Source organism: Bombina bombina, chromosome 1, assembly GCF_027579735.1.
Source record: "Bombina bombina isolate aBomBom1 chromosome 1, aBomBom1.pri, whole genome shotgun sequence".
Taxonomy (NCBI): domain Eukaryota; kingdom Metazoa; phylum Chordata; class Amphibia; order Anura; family Bombinatoridae; genus Bombina; species Bombina bombina.
The window spans coordinates 486720423-486742845 of NC_069499.1; the positions used below are offsets into that span (position 1 = coordinate 486720423).

General features: G+C 37.1%; 1 protein-coding gene across 1 annotated transcript in view; it reads right to left on the bottom strand.

The window, feature by feature from the left end:
• Positions 1-20695, bottom strand: part of FAM171B (family with sequence similarity 171 member B) — a 403258-nt gene extending 382563 nt beyond the window's left edge. The window contains exon 1 of the mRNA XM_053712851.1: positions 20381-20695. Coding sequence (XP_053568826.1) covers positions 20381-20537 — 157 coding nt within the window. The 5' untranslated portion in view covers positions 20538-20695. The remainder of the gene's footprint in view (positions 1-20380) is intronic.
• Between the last annotated feature and the right edge of the window lie 1728 nt (positions 20696-22423).

Genomic DNA, 22423 nt, shown 5'->3' on the forward strand with positions numbered 1-22423 from the left:
ATGACTTTTTATTTAAATATATTATTAAAAATGATAGGATAATATAATGTGGTCAATATGATACAAAAATAATGTATAATAAATTAAAAGCAATAGATTATAAGCATGGATCCATGTTACATACAATAAAAACACAATTTTAAAACAAAATGTTAAAATAAATAATGAATATGATCACAGGATTACATTAAGAAATAATGATGTCCAATCAACAATGATGTCCAATCAACAATTGATAAATGTTAATCACAGTACAGCATCGGTGACTGATGACAAGGGTACAATTGATGACAGGGGTGCAATATTAATATGCCTATGTCCTCAAACTGATATAAAAGTATTAAATCCTCTGATAAGTTTATATGGTGATCCCAATGAATATAGTGATATCTTCAAAAATCAATGCGTGAGATGTAAAATGTTAAGCAAAAAAGAAAAAAGAAATTGATAGCTTCAAAAATTGCAAAAAAATTCCAAAAATTAATCACTCAAAAAATGGGAAAAGGTGTATATCCCAAATAGTAGTTGTGCTGAAATAGCTAAATAAATAGATAGTATCTCTAATAATCCTCCCAGTGGATGTATCCTCTATTCCTGGGTGCGTGATATAATGTGATATGTGGTGAAAGAATGTCTCCAAACTGTGTCCTGAATTGAATCCTTAAGTCCTATGTGATGACCTGTAAAAGAAATATTGACATAGCGCAATACTGCTATATAATTATAACAAAATATCAGAAATTAGCTCACCAATTTGTTGCCAACGCGTTTCGGCCCTATTCTGGGCCTTTTTCAAGTCCCCAAAAGTCCCACGTTTTTTATGTATTTACACAAATTTTACACATTTTTTCAACGATTATTTTCTTTTTTTGCATCACATTTTTTGAGTGATTAATTTTTGGAATTTTTTGCAATTTTTGAAGCTATCAATTTCTTTTTTTCTTTTTTGCTTAACATTTTACATCTCACGCATTGCTTTTTGAAAATATCACTATATTCACTGGGATCACCACATAAACTTATCAGAGGATTGAATACTTTTATATCAGTTTGAGGACATAGGCATATTAATATTGCACCCCTGTCATCAATTGTACCCTTGTCATCAGTCACCGATGCTGTACTGTGATTAACATTTATCAGTTGTTGATTGTTGATTGGACATCATTGTTGATTGGACATCATTATTTCTTATTGTAATCCTGTGATCATATTCATTATTTATTTTAACATTGTGTTTTAAAATTGTGTTTTTATTGTATGTAACATGGATCCATGCTTATAATCTATTGCTTTTAATTTATTATACATTATTTTTGTATCATATTGACCACATTATATTATCCTATCATTTTTAATAATATATTTAAATAAATAGTCATTCTCTAGTCTAATCAATTAGAGTTGACATTTTTATCATCTCAATATCATTCTTCTTAATATTCATTTTTAACATTTGCATCAAATTATCTAGTTCCACAAGTCCTTAACTATATTCCTTGGCCTTTCATTAGGCGCTCCAGGGTCACTCAATCCCATTACTTATCACTTAAGGGAAGCTAGGTTTCCTTTGCTCCTAGGAGCTATTAGGAATAGCAGCTTTTGAGCGCTGTGAGATACCAAATAAATACTATATTTTAGAATTTTTTGCTATAAATAAAGGTGTGATTATTTTTGCACTTCTCGTCTCAGTCTGATTCCTGGCACCCTGACAGAGATGCCATCAGATCTAATTCTGGTCTGCCCCATTGGAGAATCAATGAGGCAAACACCTCCGGGTGGAGTTCCCACTCCCCCGGATGAAAAGTCTGACGACTTAGAAAATCCGCTTCCCAGTTCTCTACTCCTGGGATGTAGATCGCTGATAGATAGCAAGAGAGGGCCTCCGCCCATCTTTGATACTTCTATCATCGCTAAGGAACTCCTTGTTCCCCCCTGATGACTGATATATGCCAAAGTCGTGATATTGTCCATCTGGAATCTGATGAATCTGGCCGAAGCCAACTGAGGCCACGCCTGAAGCGCATTGAATATCGCTCTCAGTTCAAGAATATTGATTGGAAGTAGAGACTCCACCTGAGTCCAAACATCCTGAGCCTTCAGGGAATTCCAGACTGCACCCCAGCCCAGTAGGCTGGCGTCCGTTGTCACTATCACCCACGAGGGTCTACGGAAACAAGTCCCCTGGGACAGATGATCCGGCGACAACCACCAAATAAGAGAATCTCTGGTCTCTTGATCCAGATTTATCTGAGGAGATAAATTCGCATAATCTCCATTCCACTGTCCAAGCATGCACAGCTGCAGTGGTCTGAGATGAAAGCGAGCAAACGGAATGATGTCCATTGCCGCTACCATTAATCTGATTACCTCCATACACTGAGCCACTGATGGCCGAGGAATGGACTGAAGTGCTCGGCAAGTATTTAGAATCAAGAAGGGAACCCTTGTCCGTGGAACTAGTGAACTCTTTTCTATGTTCACCTTCCAGCCGTAAGTTCTCAGAAAAGACAACACTGTGTCCGTGTGAGATTTTGTCAGTTGATAAGTGGACGCCTGAATCAGAATATCATCCAGATAAGGCGCTACTGCTATGCCCCGTGGTCTGAGAACCGCCAGAAGGGACCCTAGAACCTTTGTGAAGATCCTGGGTGCTGTGGCCAACCCGAAAGGAAGAGCCACAAACTGATAATGTTTATCCAGAAAGGCAAACCTTAAGAACTGATGATGATCCTTGTGAATAGGAATATGAAGATATGCATCCTTCAAGTCCACGGTAGTCATATATTGACCATCCTGGATCATAGGTAATATTTTTCGTATAGTCTCCATCTTGAATGATGGAACTCTGAGAAACTTGTTTAGACACTTGAGATCTAAAATGGGTCTGAAAGTTCCCTCTTTTTTGGGAACCACAAAAAGATTTGAGTAAAACCCCTGCCCCTGTTCCAGTTTTGGAACGGGGCAAATTACTCCCATGGTAAAGAGGTCTTTTACACAGCGTAAAAACGCCTCTCTTTTTATCTGGTCTACAGATAATCGTGAAAGATGAAACCTCCCTCTTGGGAGAAAATCCTTGAATTCCAGTTGATACCCGTGGGTCACGATTTCCAGTGCCCAGGGATCCTGAACATCTCTTGCCCAAGCCTGAGCAAAGAAAGAAAGTCTTTACTGTAGTAATAGTTGGTAAGATTTGCTCTTTCACAAATTCGCAGATTTTATGTCCCAGACAGGATTGTGAAAGCTATAGAGTTCACAGACACAGTTTTGTTTGTGATTGACAGCCGTTACTGTATCATTTAGCAGCAAAGTCCGGTAATGTTGCGGTTGCTGTGCAAATGTTCAAATGGCTCAAAAGAGGCTTTCAAAAGTTCAAAGGGCTAAAACTGTGTGGTTCAAACTCAGTGTAGAGTGGTAGTGTTGTGCAAATCTACACGTATCGGCCGTAGCCTACCACTCAGCTCTAACCCCAGCTAATCACGACACGCAGAACCGGGAGGGCGGCTACAAGTCCTGTTCACTTCCATTGCGGTTTGAAATTCAGCTAAAGGTACTTTTTATCTATTGTTTCAGCCAAGGATATTGACTGCTCATATAAGCCATAGGCCTTGAAATCTCTATATCAAGTTATTTACCCAAATTGAGATTTTGAATAGTGTTTGAATAAAAGCTGATCACTCACCAAGTCAATATAGGCAAAAGTATTATATCCACTGCAGTGAGATAAATCAGTTTCAAAGGAACTGAAAAAGAACTTTCAAAACAAGGAAGCTTTTAAAAGAAAGATCTTTTTTTACTATATTATTTTTAACTATATCAATTTTTTGAGCTCATATATTTTTTAGCTATCTTTAGACAACGTTGTCAATCAAATGTCTTTTATTTCAATATCATATTAAATTTGGTTTAAACTTCTATACTGTACGTTTTTTAATTGTATACATATTTGTAGTAAACAAACAATCCTAAATACAGTTCTACATTACCTTAGAAGTATAGTCACTTATTTTTCACTTCACAAAGGTATTTTTTAAACTAAGCATATTGTAATACCTACACATTTATGTCTACAATATTTTGATTTTATTCTAACAACAAACATTTTTTACTAAACGAATTGTATACAAACTAAAGCTCCCCTTATCAGTTTTTTACTATTTCTCTACTGACAATTGTTTGGAGGAACAATTGTCTATCTTTAGGGTTTGAGCTCATCCTTATAAACATTCACTTTTAATTCTAATTCCAGGTGCACTCACTCCACCCTGTTTTTTAATACTATCCAAAATGTCATCTGGAGTCTCAACCTTCAGACACTCTTCTAGAGCATCAAGCCAAAAAGCTGCTGCAGTAGTAACTGGAACAATGCAAGCCGTAGGTTGTAAAAGAAAACCCTGATGAATAAATAATTTCTTTAGAAGACCCTCTAACTTTTTATCCATAGGGTCTTTGAAAGCAGAACTGTCCTCAATAGGTATAGTTGTACGCTTAGCCAGGGTAGATATAGCTCCCTCCACCTTACTTTACCTCTTCCTAGTATAACACAGGTAAAGAGAATGACTGGGGGTGGAGGAAAGGGAGGAGCTATATATACAGCTCTGCTGTGGTGCTCTTTGCCACTTCCTGTTAGCAGGAGGATAATATCCCACAAGTAAGGATGTAATCCGTGGACTCGTCGTATCTTGTAGAAGAAATACAGAATAAAGTGGAAGAGATTACATTACTATTTCAGAAATATTTTGCAGATTTATATTTATCACAATCTCCTAAAATAGAAATTATCCAGAGGTTCCTAACAAATATTAAGCTTCCAAAAATCTCAGAGGAGGATAAAATGGAGCTTAATGCACCTATTACCAAGACAGATATTTCAAACACCTTAAAGGCTATGAGTAAAGGGAAGGCACCTGGGCCAGATGGCTTGCCATTAGAATTCTATCTATGCCTCAAGGAGGATATTGTAAAAACTTTGGAGGAAGTATATAATCACTTCCTTATACATAGTCAAAAGATCTCTGCACAATTTAAGTCAGCTAATATTATCCTCCTTCCCAAAGAGGGAAATGATGTGACACAACTTTCTTCTTACAGGCCAATCTCTCTCTTGAATCTTGATTACAAGATATTGATTAAAATAATGGCTGATAGACTTAAAACTATCCTTCCAAATTTACTTCATATTGATCAGGCGAACTTTGTAGTAAGAAGAACCCCAGAAATGAATATAAGGAAGATACTTCAAGTAATATGTAAATATAGTGATCATAACTATGGGGAGGGTGACCCGGTTCTGCCGGAGGCCTTCCTGCTATCTTTGGATGCAGAGAAGGCCTTCGACAGAGTCGAGTGGGCCTTCATGATGGAAGTATTGGCAAGATATGGTTTGGAGGGTGAGTTCCTGGGATTAATAGCGAATGTATATTCTGATTCAGAAGCTTTGGTTTTGGTCAATAGCTATTTATCTTCCCCCTTTCCCCGAAAGAGGGGTACAAGGCAGGGCTGCCCTATGTCCCCACTGCTTCTTGATCTAATATTGGAGCCGTTGGCTATTCTTCTTAGAAGTTTTTTAGTAGGTTCTGAGATTGGCCAAGAAAGAGTGAAAATTTTGCTCTTTGCGGACGATCTCTTAATGTTTGTTTCGTCCCCAGGTAAATATGTTAAGGGAATAATGGAAATACTGGATCTCTACGGAGAGGTATCAGGTTATAAAATCAATTATTCTACATCCAAAATTCTGTGGTTAAAGAAATTATTAGACTCTCAAACATATCAATTTATAGAAACACAGAAATTAAGTTACTTGGGAATTTATTTATCAGCAAACCCAGCTAAATGGTATGAATTAAATTTTGCTCTGGTTCTTCAACATAACATAGAAAGATTAAAACATTGGATTAATATGCCGCTTTCATTATTGGGAAGGGTGGCAGTATTTAAAATGTTAATTTTACCTAGAATTCTTTATTTGATTAGAATGCTTCCAAAGTTGATAAAAGATGTAGATAGTTGTAATTTCCTGAAAGAAATTCAACATTTTTTGTGGAAAGGGAAAAAAACGAGGATTAGATTAGAGAAATTATATCTTCCAATCTCTAAAGGGGGATTGGCTCTACCCAACTTAAAAAATTATAACAATGCAGCTTTAATAAGATACTCATTAGATTGGTTAACATACACGGACAACTTCTCGAACGGCAAAATGGAGGAAGCAGTTTGTGCGCCACTATCCTTGCCATTTATTTTGCATGCTTCAGATAGGGAACTCGGTACTAGAATTCGCACACACCCTTTGTATAAAGATATAAGGGCTTGGAGGGTGGTAATGAGATCGGTAGGCCATGGACATATGATCACTAAATATTCACCCCTCTTGGGGAATCCTAGATTCATCCCAGGTTTAAGTAATGAGGTATTTCATCGCTGGAAGCTAAAGAATATTATATACATAAACCAATTGGTCAACCCTCTATTGTCACGCCCATACAATTTCAGGGAGTTTCAGATAAAATATGAAGTTCCATCATCAGACAAGTTTTATTATTTTCAAGCAAAACATTATCTGCTTCAAATGTTAGCCAAAGAACCAAGAATAATTCACAAACATCCAAGAGTTAAAAAGGGTCTCTTATCCATTCTATATAGCATACTACAAACCCCAGAAACGGAAAGAGCTATTGAAGAATATACTAATAGGTGGAGTAGTTATAACCTTAGAACCAGTGAGATTATTCTTAAGAGTTTTAAAATTATTAAGAATATTACAAAGTCATCTAAACTGAGAGAATCTCATTTCAGATTAATACACTTCGATTACATAACCCCAAGAAGGGTACAAAAGTGGAACAATTCAATAGTCAACAAATGTGTAAAATGTGGGAAAGTAGATCCATCTATAATTCATATGGTGTTCTCATGCCCCAAGGTCAGACAGCTGTGGGATAAAATTGAATATTTACTATTGATGATAATAAAGAAGAAGATTCAATTGACAGAAAAAAATTCCATCTTCTTAAATAGGGAGGCAAATTGGGGGGCTAATACTAAATTTATACAATGGGTTATAATCTTAACAAGATCCTTATTTTATGCAAACTGGATTAATAACAAGATTCCTTCTATAGGAGAAGTTAAAAAAAAGGTACTCAGACAAGCATTCCTGGTAGAATTTATTAAGTATATTGGGGAAGAAGCTGTGTTAAATATATCACAAATAATCCCATTGTCTGAGGGGAGTGGGGAATAATGGGGTAGTTTGCCCCTTTTTCCCCTCCTTTTTTTTTTGTTTTTTTGTTGTTGTGGTTTGTGTTTGGAGGGGCAGAGAGGGGTTAGGATTAGATAGGCTTTACACCTACTCAAAGAATAAGATAACTGTATGAAGTTATTTAGTGGTTTGATTATAGAACGATTTATTTTAGTGGAAGAAGAGTGAAGTGAAAGAAAGGGGAATATTGGGATATTAAGCGACTGTGATCGCTAATTTACCAATGGCAGTAACAATATGCTAAATGGCATTTTATGTTTAGGAGTGTGATGCACTGTGCATCTTCCACCTTTTTTTCTCTTCACTGTTATTTTGTATATTATATATGTTTTTTCTAATAAAGTTATAAAAAATTAAAAAAAAAAAAAAAACTAGCTCCTGGAATTGGAACTGTGAGTTTTTGTCTACTGCCATTCCCCCAACCACTGATAGCCTAGTTGCATTAAACTTTCAATACTATTAAGAAATGTTTCAGACTGAGTAGAAGGTTGATTAATTCCATACCTATGCTGTGTGTATCCTAGGTTTCCATTGTCACTGTGATACTCTGGCATGCACACAGCATAAGATTTGAATTTTCTGCGCTTTTCTGGGGGAAATATTTCTGCACCGGTGTAGCAAGTACCCTTGGCACATCCCTGTGTGGTAGCATTTGGAAACATATAGCAAATACATTTATTTTACAGCATGTGATGTGTCACTTTTCATCTCTGCTACTGACCATGCAGCCTACTGCAGCCAAAAAAAATAAAATTTGTTGAGTAAGGTAGTGAATATTTGTTACCTCTGTATTGTTTTGGAGGATGAAACAGGCTCTGCTGGAGCTGCTTGCAGACCAGCCACCTACTGCTAGCAGTGGTACTTTGTGTGCATTTATGTAGCAAATGCTTGTTTAGATCAGCAATGTAAGAGCAAATATTTATACAGCTGCCTGTATTTACTATACTCAAAGGAGATTAACAATCATATATAGAGGTACATTCATATATAGGAACTGCCAACTCATTAAAGTACCACCCAAGGTGTAGGTAACCACATTCTTTTATCTCCTGTGCATATAGAAATTGTATCCAGCATCTAATAATTTTCTCTCACTCATTTACTTAAAGTGAAGGTAAACTTTGATGAATGAAAGCCCGTTTTTTTTTTAAATACTATTAAAAACAGGGGCACTTTCATTCATCAAAGTTTAGAAGGCAGCCGTTTTGATTAAAAACTTACCTTTGTTTTTTTCACAGCCAGAGCAGCTTCCCCCACACGGAGATCCTCTCTTCACACGTCATCAATGAGTAATCCAGCTTCCTCCAATCATGGCTTTCCCCCCAGGGTAGTAATTGCCTGAGGCCATGCCGTGATTGGAGGAAGCTGCATTAGTCATTGATGACGTGTGAAGAGATGGGTGGGGGAAGCTGTTCTGGCTGTGCAAAGAAGAGAGGTAAGTTTTTAATCAAAACGCCTGCTTTGTAAACTTTGATGAATGAAAGTGCCCCTGTTTTTAATAGTATTTTTAAAAAACGGGCTTTCATTCATCAAAGTTTACCTTCACTTTAAATATTTAGTTTGTTTGTTTTTATGGTCCTGCAAGCAGCAGTGACTAGCTATGCTCAGGAGTACTGTACAGTACATAGCCCATATAAATCTCAAAGCTGAAATCTCTGATTCAAGAGGCATAGAGGAAGTGTTGTGTTTTATCTGAATACTATATGCTTATTTTACTTTTCCTGTGTGCTTTATTTCTGTTGTTTTTGAAAATATCACTTATAACATTTCAAAGGGGGCAGAGTTGCTGTACATGGGCTACTCAGTTGCCAGTTCTCCCTAACAGAAGCAAAATATCTGAACAAATAACTTGATATACTGTCTTCTCAAAGTTTTCCTGGTACTTGTATCCATTTAGCATACAATTACATTGGTGATCTTGGTATCACTGACTATATATACATAAGCACCTAGTTTAGTTGCTCATGTAACAAAGTAAATCTGTACTAAAATTATGATTTTCTATTGTTTTAACAGACTATATATTTATTTACTGGACCTGTTCAATGTATTTAAAGGGACAGTCTTTTTGAAAACGTTTGTTTAAATATAGATAATACCTTTATTACCTATTCTCCAGTTTTGCATAACCAACACTGTTATATTAAAGGGATACTAGACCCATTTTTTTTCATTGTGAGATTTAGATAGAGCATGCAATTTTAACCAACTTTCTAATTTACTTCTATTATCACATTTTCTACGTTCTGTTGCTATCTTTATTTGAAAAAGTACCCACCAATCAGCAAGCGCTACCCAGTTCTTAGTTTTCTGCTTTTTCAAAAAAAGATAGAAAGAGAACAAAGAAAAATTGATAATAGAATAAATTAGAAAGATGCTTAAAATCTCATTCTCTATCTGAATCATGAAAGAAAAAAATTGGGTTTAGTATCCCTTTAATACACTTTGTGATTATCTTGTATATAAACCTCTGCAGACTGCAGTTCATTTTACAGACTTGCATTTTAGGCAATCAGTGCTGACTCATAAATAACTCCACAGGAGTGAGCACCAAGTTATCTATATGGCAATTGAACTAGAAGTGTTTAAATGTGAAAGACTGTCAAAATGCAATGAGATAAGAAGCGGCCTTCAACAGCTTAGAAGTCAGTTTGAGCCTACCTAGGTTTAGCTTTCAACAAAGAATACCAAGATAACAAAGCAAATTTGATGATAAAAGTAAATTGCATATCCTATCTGAATCCTGAAAGTTTTGACTTAACTGTCCCTTAAAAGTCTCTTTATAAATGGATTGTTTTTAAACTTGTGTTTTAACTGTAAAACTTTTTTAAAATTTAAACTGTAAGAGAACAATGGAGACTTTCTAAAATAAATTACAAGGGCCTAAACCACTTTTTTTCAAACCTCTCCTCAGGCCTCCCTAACAGGTCAGATTTTGAGGATATCTGAACTAGAACACAGGTAAAATAATCAGCAGATTAGTAAACATGCGGCAAAATTACGAGTTTTTGTCGGTAAGGCTTGCGGTGCTAACGCGCAGTTTATGCTCACCGCTCACCTACAGACAACGCAGGTATTACAGGTTTTATTAAACCCGGCGTTAGCCGCAAAAAAGTGAGCTGAGTGCAAAATTTAAAACCACATTTCACCTCAATACCAGCGTTGCTTACGGTAGCGGTGAGCTGGCTGAACGTGCTCGTGCACGATTTCCCCATAGGAATCAATGGGGCAGATCGGCTGAAAAAAAAACTAACACCTGCAATAAAGCAGCATTCAGCTCCTAACGCAGCCCCATTGATTGCTATGGGGAAATACATTTTATGTCTACACACTAACATGAACCCTGAGTCTAAACAGCCCTAATCTTACACTTATTAACCCTTAATCTGCCGTCCCCGCCACCGCCGCCACCTACATTATACTTATGAACCCCTAATCTGCTGCCCCCAACATCGCCGAACCCTACATTATATTTATTAACCCCTAATCTGCCGCCACCTACCTACACTTATTAACCCCTAATCTGCCTCCCCCAACGTCACCACCACTATAATAAATATAATAACCGCTAAATCTAAGTCTAACCCTAACCACCCTAACTTAAATAAAATTTTAAAAAAAATCTAAATAAAATTACTACAATTAACTAAATTATTCCTATTTAAAACTAAATACTTACCTATAAAATAAACCCTAAGATAGATACAATATAACTAATACTTACATTGTAGCTATCTCAGGGTTTATTTTTATTTTATAGGCAACTTTGAATTTATTTTAACTAGGTAGAATAGTTATTAAATAGTTATTAACAATTTAATAACTACCTAGCTAAAATAAGTAAAAATTTACCTGTAAAATAAACCCTAACCTAAGTTACATTATATTTAAGTTGGGGGGGGGTTAGGGTTAGACTTAGGTTTAGGGGTTAATACATTTAATATAGTATCGGCGACGTTGAGGGCAGCAGATTAGGGGTTAATAAATGTAGGTAGGTGTTACATAAAGTCAGAAAAGCCCTGAGAGGGGTCTCTGGACTCAAAAGAATGCACTTGAGTAGCACTTCTGTAACCCTTTAATTAGAGAACATCAACCATAGACACATGAGTCCAGAGACCCCTCTCAGGGCTGTTCTGACTTTATGTAACATTTGTTCTTGTGCACAAGCACTCTAGCTCCCAGTAAACTGAAATTTCAGTAATACACACAGAGCAACCCATATATTTGTGTAGTGCTATTGCTACCCACTCTGCTTTTTGAAATGTAGGTAGGTGTCAGCGATGTTAGGGATGGCAAATTAGGGGTTAATAAAATGTAACTAATGTTTGCGAGGCAGGAGTGCGGCGGTTTAGGGGTTAATATGTTTATTGAAGTTGCGGCGATGTCCGGTAGGCAGATTAGGGGTTAAAAATTGTATTTTAGTGTTTGCGATGTAGGGGGGCTCAGTTTAGGGGTTAATAAGTAGTTTATGGGTGTTAGTGTACTTTATAGCACTTTAGTTAAGAGTTTTATGCTACGGCGTTAGCCCATAAAACTCTTAACTACTGACTTTTAAATGCGGTAGGAGTCTTGACAGGAGAGGGTGTACCGCTCACTTTTTCCAAGACTCGTAATACCGGCGTTAGGAAAATCCTATTAAAAATATAGGATACGCAATTGACGTAAGTGAATTTGCTGTATGCTCGAGTCGCGTAAAAAAAGTGAGCGGTACACCTTTACCTGCCAGACTCGTAATACCAGCGGGCGTTAAATAGCAGCGTTGGGACCTCTCAACGCTGCTTTTTAAGGCTAACTCAAGACTCGTAATCTAGGCGATGGTTATTTTACCTGCTCTCACCCAATGTAATCCTGAAAATCTGGCCTGTTTGGGAGGCCTGAGGACAGGTTTGAAAACCAGTGGCCCAGTGGGATCATAGAAGCGGATAACAAAGTACTTGTATACTATAAAATAGCTAAGGGTGATACTGCAAATATCTGAATTACTAAGATGTCAGGAGATAGATTTTATATACATAAACAAATTATATACATATAACATGCATTATATACACACTGTTTAATGTTAATAAAGGGACACTATACCCAAACATTTTCTTTCATGATTAAGGTAGAGAATATAATTTTAAACAACTTTCCAATTTACTTCTATTACCTAATTTGCTTTATTCTTTAGATATACTTTAATGAAGAAATAGCAATGCACACAGTGAACCAATCACAGGAGGCATCTATGTGCAGCTACCAATCAGCAGCTACTAAACATATCTAGATATGCTTTTCAGCAAAGAATATCAAGAGAATGAAGCAAAATAGATAATAGAAGTAAATTAGAAAGTTGTTTATAATTGTATGCTCTTTCTAAATCATGAAAGAAAAAATTTGGGTTTCATGTCCCTTTAACCCCTTAACGACCAACGACGTATGTCATACGTCCTCAAAAAAAAATCACTTAACGACCGAGGACGTATGGCATACGTCGTCGGTTAAACAGAGCACTGGAAGCGATCGAAATCGCTTCCAGCTGCTCTAACAGTATTGCAGGCTTGCCTTGATGTCTAGGCATCCTGCAATACTGTTCCCGAGTGCCGGGACCGGATTGATCACTCCCCCACGAGTGATCACTTCCGGTTTCGCTCCACGTGGAGCCCGGCAGTGTTTCAGAGCATCGGAAGCGATCGGACACGCTTCCGATGCTCTGCTTGTGTGCTAAGTGCCTCGTGGGTCGAGGCACTTAGTTAGTTATCAAACAATAAATAAAAATTAAAAAAAAAATGGATAAAATAAAAAAAAAGCCCAAATAGCCCCCCCCTCCCCCTTCACTAGGCATCCAAGATGGCGATGCCCAGTGCATCATAGGGCCTCTGGGGGTGTCCCTAGCCTGCATCATCAAGCTAGGGTCACCCAATCTGAGCCTCCCACCCTAAAAAAAATAATAATAATAAAATACCCCATTTGTCTGATCATGTCAATATTTGTAAATATTGACTATGATCAGTGTGGATCTCCCTCCCTCTCCTCACTTGCCATTTTGTTGGAGAGAGAGAGAGACCTGTATTTAGCAGAGAGAGAGATTTATTTATTTTATTTGTTAAAAAATATAGAACCAAAGGCTCTTTTCAGAGCCAGTAACCCCTAGCTTGCCAGTGATCACTATATATCACTGGCAGTAGCATAGGTGCACTTTTTTTTTGCTGCATTTTGCTGTCTGTGCATTTTTTTAGGGGTTATAATTTTTTAAAAACCCAAAGGCTCTTTTCAGAAATATTTAGTTAATTTAATTTAATTTTCAGAGCCATTAACCCCTAGCTTGCCAGTGATTGCGATAAATCACTGGCAGTTGCATAGCTGTACTTTTTTGCTGTCTGTGCATTTTTTTAGGGGTTAATTTTGTTGTTGTCATTTTTTAAAAACCCAAAGGCTTTTTTCAGAAACATTTAGTTAATTTAATTTAATTTTCAGAGCCATTAACCCCTAGCTTGCCAGTGATCGCTATAAATCACTGGCAGTTGCATAGCTGTACTTTTTTGCTGTCTGTGCATTTTTTTTAGGGGTTAATTTTGTTGTTGTAATTTTTTAAAAACCCAAAGGCTCTTTTCAGAAACATTTAGTTAATTTAATTTAATTTTCAGAGACATTAACCCCTAGCTTGCCAGTGATCGCTATAAATCACTGGCAGTAGCATAGCTGTACTTTTTTGCTAGTTAATTTAGTTAATTAATTTAGTTAATTTAATTTTTTTAGTAATTGTTTTCTGTGACAGATACAAAAATGTCACAGAAAAGATATAGTGCTGAGGAGGCGTATGCCATCCTTGCGTCAGAGTCAGATGCCTCTGGAGTAGTAGCCCCATCTGCTCTACCCCCATTTTCTCCCAGACTATGTCGAGGAAGAGGTATGAAATGATTCTGCATTTCATGCACTTCAGCGACAACAGACTGTGCCCCCCTAGGGAGCATTCCCAATTTGACAGGCCGTATAAAATCCGCCCCCTGATAACCCACTTTTCTGCCAGGTTTGCAGAGGCTTATACACCTGGAAGGAATATATGCGTTGATGAATCCCTAATGAAGTATAAGGGAAGGCTGGGATTCAAGCAGTATATTCCTTCCAAACGCTCCAGATATGGGGTAAAGGTGTATAAGCTCTGTGACAGCGAGACTGGGTATACTCAGGCCTTCCGGGTGTATGAGGAAAAGGATAGCCACCTTGACCCTCCAGGTTGCCCAGAACATATGGGAACCACTGGCAAGATTGTCTGGGACCTGATATTACCCCTAATGAACAAAGGGTATCACTTGTACTTAGACAATTTTTATACAAGTGTCCTTTTGTTCAAGCTACTGTATTGCTTTGATACAGTAGCTTGCGGTACAATTAAAAAGAACCGCGCAGGTTTCCCAGGACAACTTGTACGCACCCGGCTACGAAGGGGGGAGACCTCAGCTCTGCGCCAAGAGGAGCTGTTGGCACTTAAGTACAGAGACAAGAAGGATGTATACCTTCTTACCACCATCCACACAGAGAGGACGGTGGCGGTTTCTGTACGTGGCAGAGCTGAGATCATAAGGAAGCCAGTGTGCATCAAGTCTTATAACCGGCATATGGGTGGGGTTGATCTGGCTGATCAGCTGCTGCAGCCCTACCTAATTATGCGGAAGACAAGGGCCTGGTACAAAAAGGTTGCAATTTACCTAATGCAGATTGCAACCCACAACGCTTTTTTGTTGTTCAAAAAAGCAAACCCCAGAGTTAAAAAAACTTTTTTACAGTTTCAGCTCCAGATTATTACTGGGATTTTGTACCATGATGCACCTGCTCCCCGGGCGGTGATGGGAGAGAGCAGAGTTGGGGCTACTCATTTTATTTTTAAAATCCCCCCTACTGCCGCAAAGCAGAAACCACAAAAAAAATGCAGAGTCTGTACCAAGAGGGGGAAGAGAAGGGACACCATATATCACTGTCCTGATTGCCCTGGACAGCCTGCACTCTGCATTGGGGACTGCTTCAAGCGGTACCATACAATGGTCAATTTTTAAAAAAATAAATACATTTGCTGTTATATATATATATTTATTTTTTTTTTGGTTATGTTTACTGTTAGATGTTTTTTTGTTTTTTTTTACTTTTACTGTGCCAGATTTTTACATTTCACTACTTTTCTAAAATTGGGCCTGTTTTTTTTTTTAACCAAAACCCCTGTCAAACCTATGCATGGGGGACATAGGTGTTCTCAGGGTGCCTTGCAAAAAACAACCTGAAGTATGTTTTTGTAATAACTTACAACAGTCTCTCCTAAATCATAGTCAAAAAGCAATGTGTCTGTAAAAATGAAAATTGAAAAATTACCACCATACACTTTCTCCAATTTTTTGGGCTAAAACGGTTGCTTCAAAGGCATCAAAGCACACCATATACAATACCTTGGGGTGTCAATATTTCAAAAATATACACTTTCATGGCAATAAATAAAAGTGGGGTATGCGATAGGCCACAAACTAAAGATAGGCCTATCAGAAGAAATACTCTCATTGTTAATAACTAAAATCACAAGTCATAAAATTGTAACATAACCTTCCCAAAATCCTGGCAAACCTATGCATGGGGGCATAGGTGTACTCAGGGTGCCTTGCAGAAAACAACCTGAAGTATTCTTTTGCAATAACTTACAACAGTCTCTCCTAAATCATAGTAAAAAAGCAATGCGTTTTTAAAAGTTAAAATTGAAAAATAACCACCATACACTTTCTCCAATTTTTTGGGCTAAAACGGTTGCTTCAAAGGCATCAAAGCACACCATATACAATACCTTGGGGTGTCAACATTTCAAAAATATACACTTTCATGGCAATAAATAAAAGTGGGGTATGTGATAGGCCCCAAACTAAAGATAGGCCTATCAGAAGAAATACTCTCATTGTTAATAACTAAGATCACAAGTCATAACATTGTAACATAACCTTCCCAAAATCCTGGCAAACCTATGCATGGGGGGCATAGGTGTACTCAGGGTGCCTTGCAGAAAACAACCTGAAGTATTCTTTTGCAATAACTTACAACAGTCTCTCCTAAATCATAGTCAAAAAGCAATGTAGTCTGTAAAAATTAAAATTGAAAAATAACCACCATACACTTTCTCCAATTTTTTGGGCTAAAACGGTTGCTTCAAAGGCATCAAAGCACACCATATACAATACCTTGGGGTGTCAACTTTTCAAATATATGCACATTCATGGAAAACAAATAAATTGCGGTATGTTAAAAGACCCCCCAAAAAAGACGATAGGCAAAGAAAATATGTTAAATGCGAAAAAAAATCACAAACGCATGTCAGACATTTGGCATTGCACCCCCCAAACAAGCCACCAAACCTATGCATAGGTGGTATCACTGAACTCAGGAGATGTTGGTGACCACATATTGCTGTCTTCTTTGGTAGTAACACATAACAGGAGCTGTGAATCCATGTCTAAAGTACAATGTATGTGAACAATAACACAAAAATATGAATGCCCAATAGTTTGACAAAGACTAGTGGTTGAATTAGTGCATGGAAAGTGTTAAAATACCTGCATTTGAAATACCCTAGGATGTCTACTTTTCAAAAATATATGGTTTGATTGAGGTAAATTACATTGGCCGGCTTCAGAAATGTCTTAAATAGGACATGGGTGCATGGGATGTGAAAATTCAAAGTGGAAAAAATGGAATGGGCTTCCTAAAAATAAGGCCTTTTAGCCCCCAGAGAAACCAACACACCTATACATGGGTGGTATCACTGTACTCAGGAGAGGTTGTTGAACACATATTGAGGTGTTTTTTGGCAGTAACACATAACAGGAACTGAAAATCCATGTCTAAAGTACAATGTGTGTGAAAAATAACACAAAAAAATGACTACCCAACAGTTTGACAAAGACTGGTGGTTGAATTAGTGCATGGAAAGTGTTAAAATACCAGCATTTGAAAAACCCTAGGGTGTCTACTTTTCAAAAATATATGGTTTGATGGGGGTTAATTCCATTGGCCAGCTTCAGAAATGTCCCAAATAGGACATGGGTGCATGATGACTGATGTGAAAATTCCAAGTTGAAAAACTGGAATGCGCTACCTAAAAATAAGGCCTTTTAGCCCCCAGAGAACCCGACACACCTACACATAGGTGGTATCACTGTACTCAGGAGATGTTGTTGAACACATATTGAGGTGGTTTTTGGCAGTAACACATAACAGGAACTGAAAATACATGCCTAAAGTACAATGTGTGTGAAAAATAACACAAAAAAATGACTACCCAAAAGTTTGACAAAGACTAGTGGTTGAATTAGTGCATGGAAAGTGTTAAAATACCAGCATTTGAAAAACCCTAGGGTGTCTACTTTTCAAAAATATATGGTTTGATGGGGGTAAATTCCATTGGCCAGCTTCAGAAATGTCCCAAATAGGACATGGGTGCATGATGACCGATGTGAAAATTCCAAGTTGAAAAACTGGAATGCGCTACCTAAAAATAAGGCCTTTTAGCCCCCAGAGAACCCGACACACCTACACATAGGTGGTATCACTGTACTCAGGATATGTTGTTGAACACATATTGAGGTGGTTTTTGGCAGTAACACATAACAGGAACTGAAAATACATGCCTAAAGTAAAATGTGTGTGAAAAATAACACAAAAAAATGACTACCCAAAAGTTTGACAAAGACTAGTGTTTGAATTAGTGCATGGAAAGTGTTAAAATACCAGCATTTGAAATACCCTAGGGTGTCTACTTTTCAAAAATATATGGTTTGATGGGGTAAATTCCATTGGCCAGCTTCAGAAATGTCCCAAATAGGACATGGGTGCATGATGACCGATGTGAAAATTCCAAGTTGAAAAACTGGAATGCGCTACCTAAAAATAAGGCCATTTAGCCCCCAGAGAACCCGACACACCTATACATAGGTGGTATCACTGTACTCAGGAGATGTTGTTGAGCACATATTGAGGTGGTTTTTGGCAGTAACACATAACAGGAACTGAAAATGTATGCCTAAAATACAATGTGTGTGAAAAATAACACAAAAAAATAACTACCCTAAAGTTTGACAAAGACTAGTGGTTGAATTAGTGCATGGAAAGTGTTAAAATACCAGCATTTGAAATACCCTAGGGTGTCTACTTTTCAAAAATATATGGTTTGATGGGGGTAAATTCCATTGGCCAGCTTCAGAAATGTCCCAAATAGGACATGGGTGCATGATGACCGATGTGAAAATTCCAAGTTGAAAAACTGGAATGTGCTCTCTAAAAATAAGGGCTTTTAGCCCACAGAGAACCCGACACACCTATACATGGGTGGTATCACTGTACCCAGGAGATGCTACTGAAGACATATTAGGGTGTTATTTGGCAGTAACCCTTAACATTTTATCAGTAAATGTATTCTTAAATTGCTATTTGTCAAAAAATCTAATTATTTTTTTCCCCCCAAACTTTGGCATAGATTGGTGGTAAAATGGTTGCATGAAAAAAGTCAAAATACCCCAAGTTTAATACCTTAGGTTGTCTTCTTTTAAAAAATATATACATTTGAAGGGTTATTCAGGGATTCCTGACAGATATTGGTGTTACAATGTAACTATCGCCAATTTTGAAAAAACATGGTTTTGAAATAGCAAAGTGCTACTTGTACTTATTGCCCTATAACTTGCAAAAAAAGCAAAGAACATGTAAACATTGGGTATTTCTAAACTCAAGACAAAATTTAGAAACTGTTTAGCATTGGTATTTTATGGTGGTTGTAGATGTGTTAGAGATTTTGGGGCTCAAAGTTAGAAAAAGTGTGGGTTTTTTTTCATTTTTTCCTAATATTTTATAATTTTTTTATAGTAAATTATAAGATATGATGAAAATAATGGTATCTTTAGAAAGTCCATTTAATGGCGAGAAAAACGGTATATAATATGTGTGGGTACAGTAAATGAGTAAGAGGAAAATAACAGTTAAACACAAACATCGCAGAAATGCAAAAATAGCCTTGGTCCCAGATGGTCAACAAATTGAAAAGTGGTCTGGTCACTAAGGGGTTAATTAACCCTGTTTTTCAGACACTTGTTACTTTGAACTGCAACTGCCTGAATTGATTTCTTTGAAATTTGGCAGTCTGTAGACAGTATACCCCAATTTTCATATAACTGCATGTAATAGACACTACTATAAAGAATAAGATGCACAGATACTGATATAAAAATCCAGTATAAAACTGTTTAAAAACTTACTTAGAAACTCTCAGTTTAGCTCTGTTGAAAAGGTAGCTGGAAAGCCCACTGCAAGTGGGAAATAAGACACACACACACCTTCTTTTGCATATTTAACTTTTCATAAGGAGCAGATGATGATGATAGATAGATATATATATACACACACTGTATACATAATGTATATATATATATATATATATATATATATATATATATATATATATAAACATATACAGTATACACAAATTATATATACATATACACATTCAGTATAACCACACTGTTCAATGTAAATTAACCCTGTTTTTCAGACACTTGTTAATATGGACTGCAACTGCCTGAATGGTTAATAAGAAGAGATTTGAAAACTACTAATATTATAGATAGACTTTGTTTGATCCCGTCACAGGTGTGTTCCTTGGTACATCAAGCTTTTTAGGCGGTTAGTTGATATGTTTTCAACACAGGAGGTGTGTACAAGTGCTGCACAAATACGCTAACCTGTTCACCTGTACGGTGTCAAATTCAGTAGCTCGAGAGTTAAAAGCAAACATTTGCGCAAGTCTTGTCTTAGTTCTAAAAATGCATGTTTTGTATATAAAACCAATCCTGCGTCACTTCTCTAGGAGTTAACCCATAACCAAACACCTTGGTAATCTGACGACATCTCAACACGTTCCGCTGCAAGGCACTCAAGGTGTTAATAAACGTGATAAAACAATATCCATATACGGTTTACATAGAATAATTGAAGCCGTTATTAATACTTAAACAGTGATGTACAATTAAATTACAGAATATCACTCGAGTCGTGCAGATGTGGCGTCACAGCGCAGCAATATATGGTTTTATCTCAAATGCCGTTCATGTATATTACCTGAATGGTGGACGGATTGCTGGGCTTGAGCTTGCCGCTCACTGTACGTCTCGTCCCCATCAATTTCATTAGACTCGTCTTCTAAAGCTGCTGCTCTTCCTTCTATTAAAAGCGCTGGAAAATGAAGTAGCACAAAAATATAACCGAAATTACCCATGGCTGACAAATATCAGTATTAGGTGTTGTGTTATGGGAGCGTTCAATACAACAGCTCGGCTCTCTCAGGCACAGCCATGCGCCATGCTGGATGCTATGAAGCAGAGATATATTGTGCCACCCCAGTTCAAAAGGCAGATGGGGAATATGTATGTTGTATGTAGGTCATGATGTAATTCTAGTTTAATATTTTATCATCTACTGTAAAGATAAAGTCATCTCTCCCCTCGTCAGCTGAAGGGACGGCCTTGCATCTCCCCACCCACATGCAATGTATGTTTGTATAATTATAAAAATCTGTCCATGTACATTGCATGGGTAACGTTCAGAGGCTTTAGCTTGACATTTGTTTTTGTTTTTTAACACTTACAGCATTACCATAAACAATGATAGCTTGGCTACAAAGGTTTTGTTATGTTGATGGCCTACAAATATTATTGATACCTTAGGAAATAAGGTAAATGATAAATAAAATTATTTAAATGAGATTATATACAGCTTCATAAGATCAGACTTTGTTTAAAAAATTGCTTTTCAAATAGTACCTTAGATCATTTCTGTGTTAAAATAAAATCCAAATGAATACTGGCCTGGACATGCACACTCAGGGTTATAATGAATATGGATATCCATAATTCATTTTACATGTATATTAATAAAAAAATAAACACCATTTACTTTGCTTTGCAGTCAAGGGGACATAGCCCTTAAAAGCCTCTTCAGTGCATGTTTATCTTATACCACCAGTTGTGGTCAATAAAGGATATATATATATATACATCAGTTCTTACACTTATCAAGCAAATGTTAATTTCAGTTTCCCCTTCCATGTCCCTTTAAATTACGCCCCTGGCATGGGGACATATAGTAAAGTTGTCCTCTACCATACTTATACCTTACTGGACCAAGCAGAGATGAATAACGCCATTATTTACATAATATAGCATATGGTACTATTTACCACAGCTCAGCCCAGATCAGAGATCAGTGGGCAGTGCTGTTATATGTTTACATGCTATCGTACACATGGAGGGACCAAGCCCTCCCATCTTCAATAGATGTCTATACTATTTCTGGGGCAGGATGTTTATATATATATATATATATATATATATATATATACTGTATATATATACATTTTATTTTGTGCTTCCAATTAGGCACGAGAATCAAAACATATAAACATATGTGTAAAGCCTATTAAGCATTTTTAATGCCTATATACAGACCGCCATAGATGGAAGTTATAACCTGCCAAATGAAAAGCACTTCACCCTTGTCATGAGATGCAGGACACAGCATAGAAGGTACAACGCTATTTTTTTGCAGAGCATAGAAGTATACAGCTTGTACAACACATCTAACTTGATAACTGCGACATAGACAATAACGGCCCTAATACACGCCCCCTTCCGGTGACGTCATTCCCACTCTCATCACATCTTCCCCCTTTTCAAAGGACAAAGCATACATTTTTTATTTATTTTTTTAATACATCAAATAACAAGGTATACAAGAAGCATACAGAAATAGTTTTGTTTGGTATACAACAAATAACAAGTTAAAGAGGATATAAATAAACAACATGAAATACAATCTGCTGGAGAGTCTGCTGGAAGCAAAGAAGTATCCCCGCTGTGATCTTGCTGAGGGGAAGGCACCCCTCTTAAAACAGGGGATCCCACCGGCAGTGGTACTGAGGCATCCAGTCCCAAACTCTCAATTACCGTAGCAGGCGTCTTCCATTTCTTCTCATCATCCTGTTTAACTCTGACACTTTGCCCCACATTCAGCTCCTGCAAAGGCCTCACAGAGTGTTTCCTGTCGTAGAAGAATCAATAGCCCCTTTTAGCCTCTTCATCCCTCCTAAGGACCTCATCCGAGGAA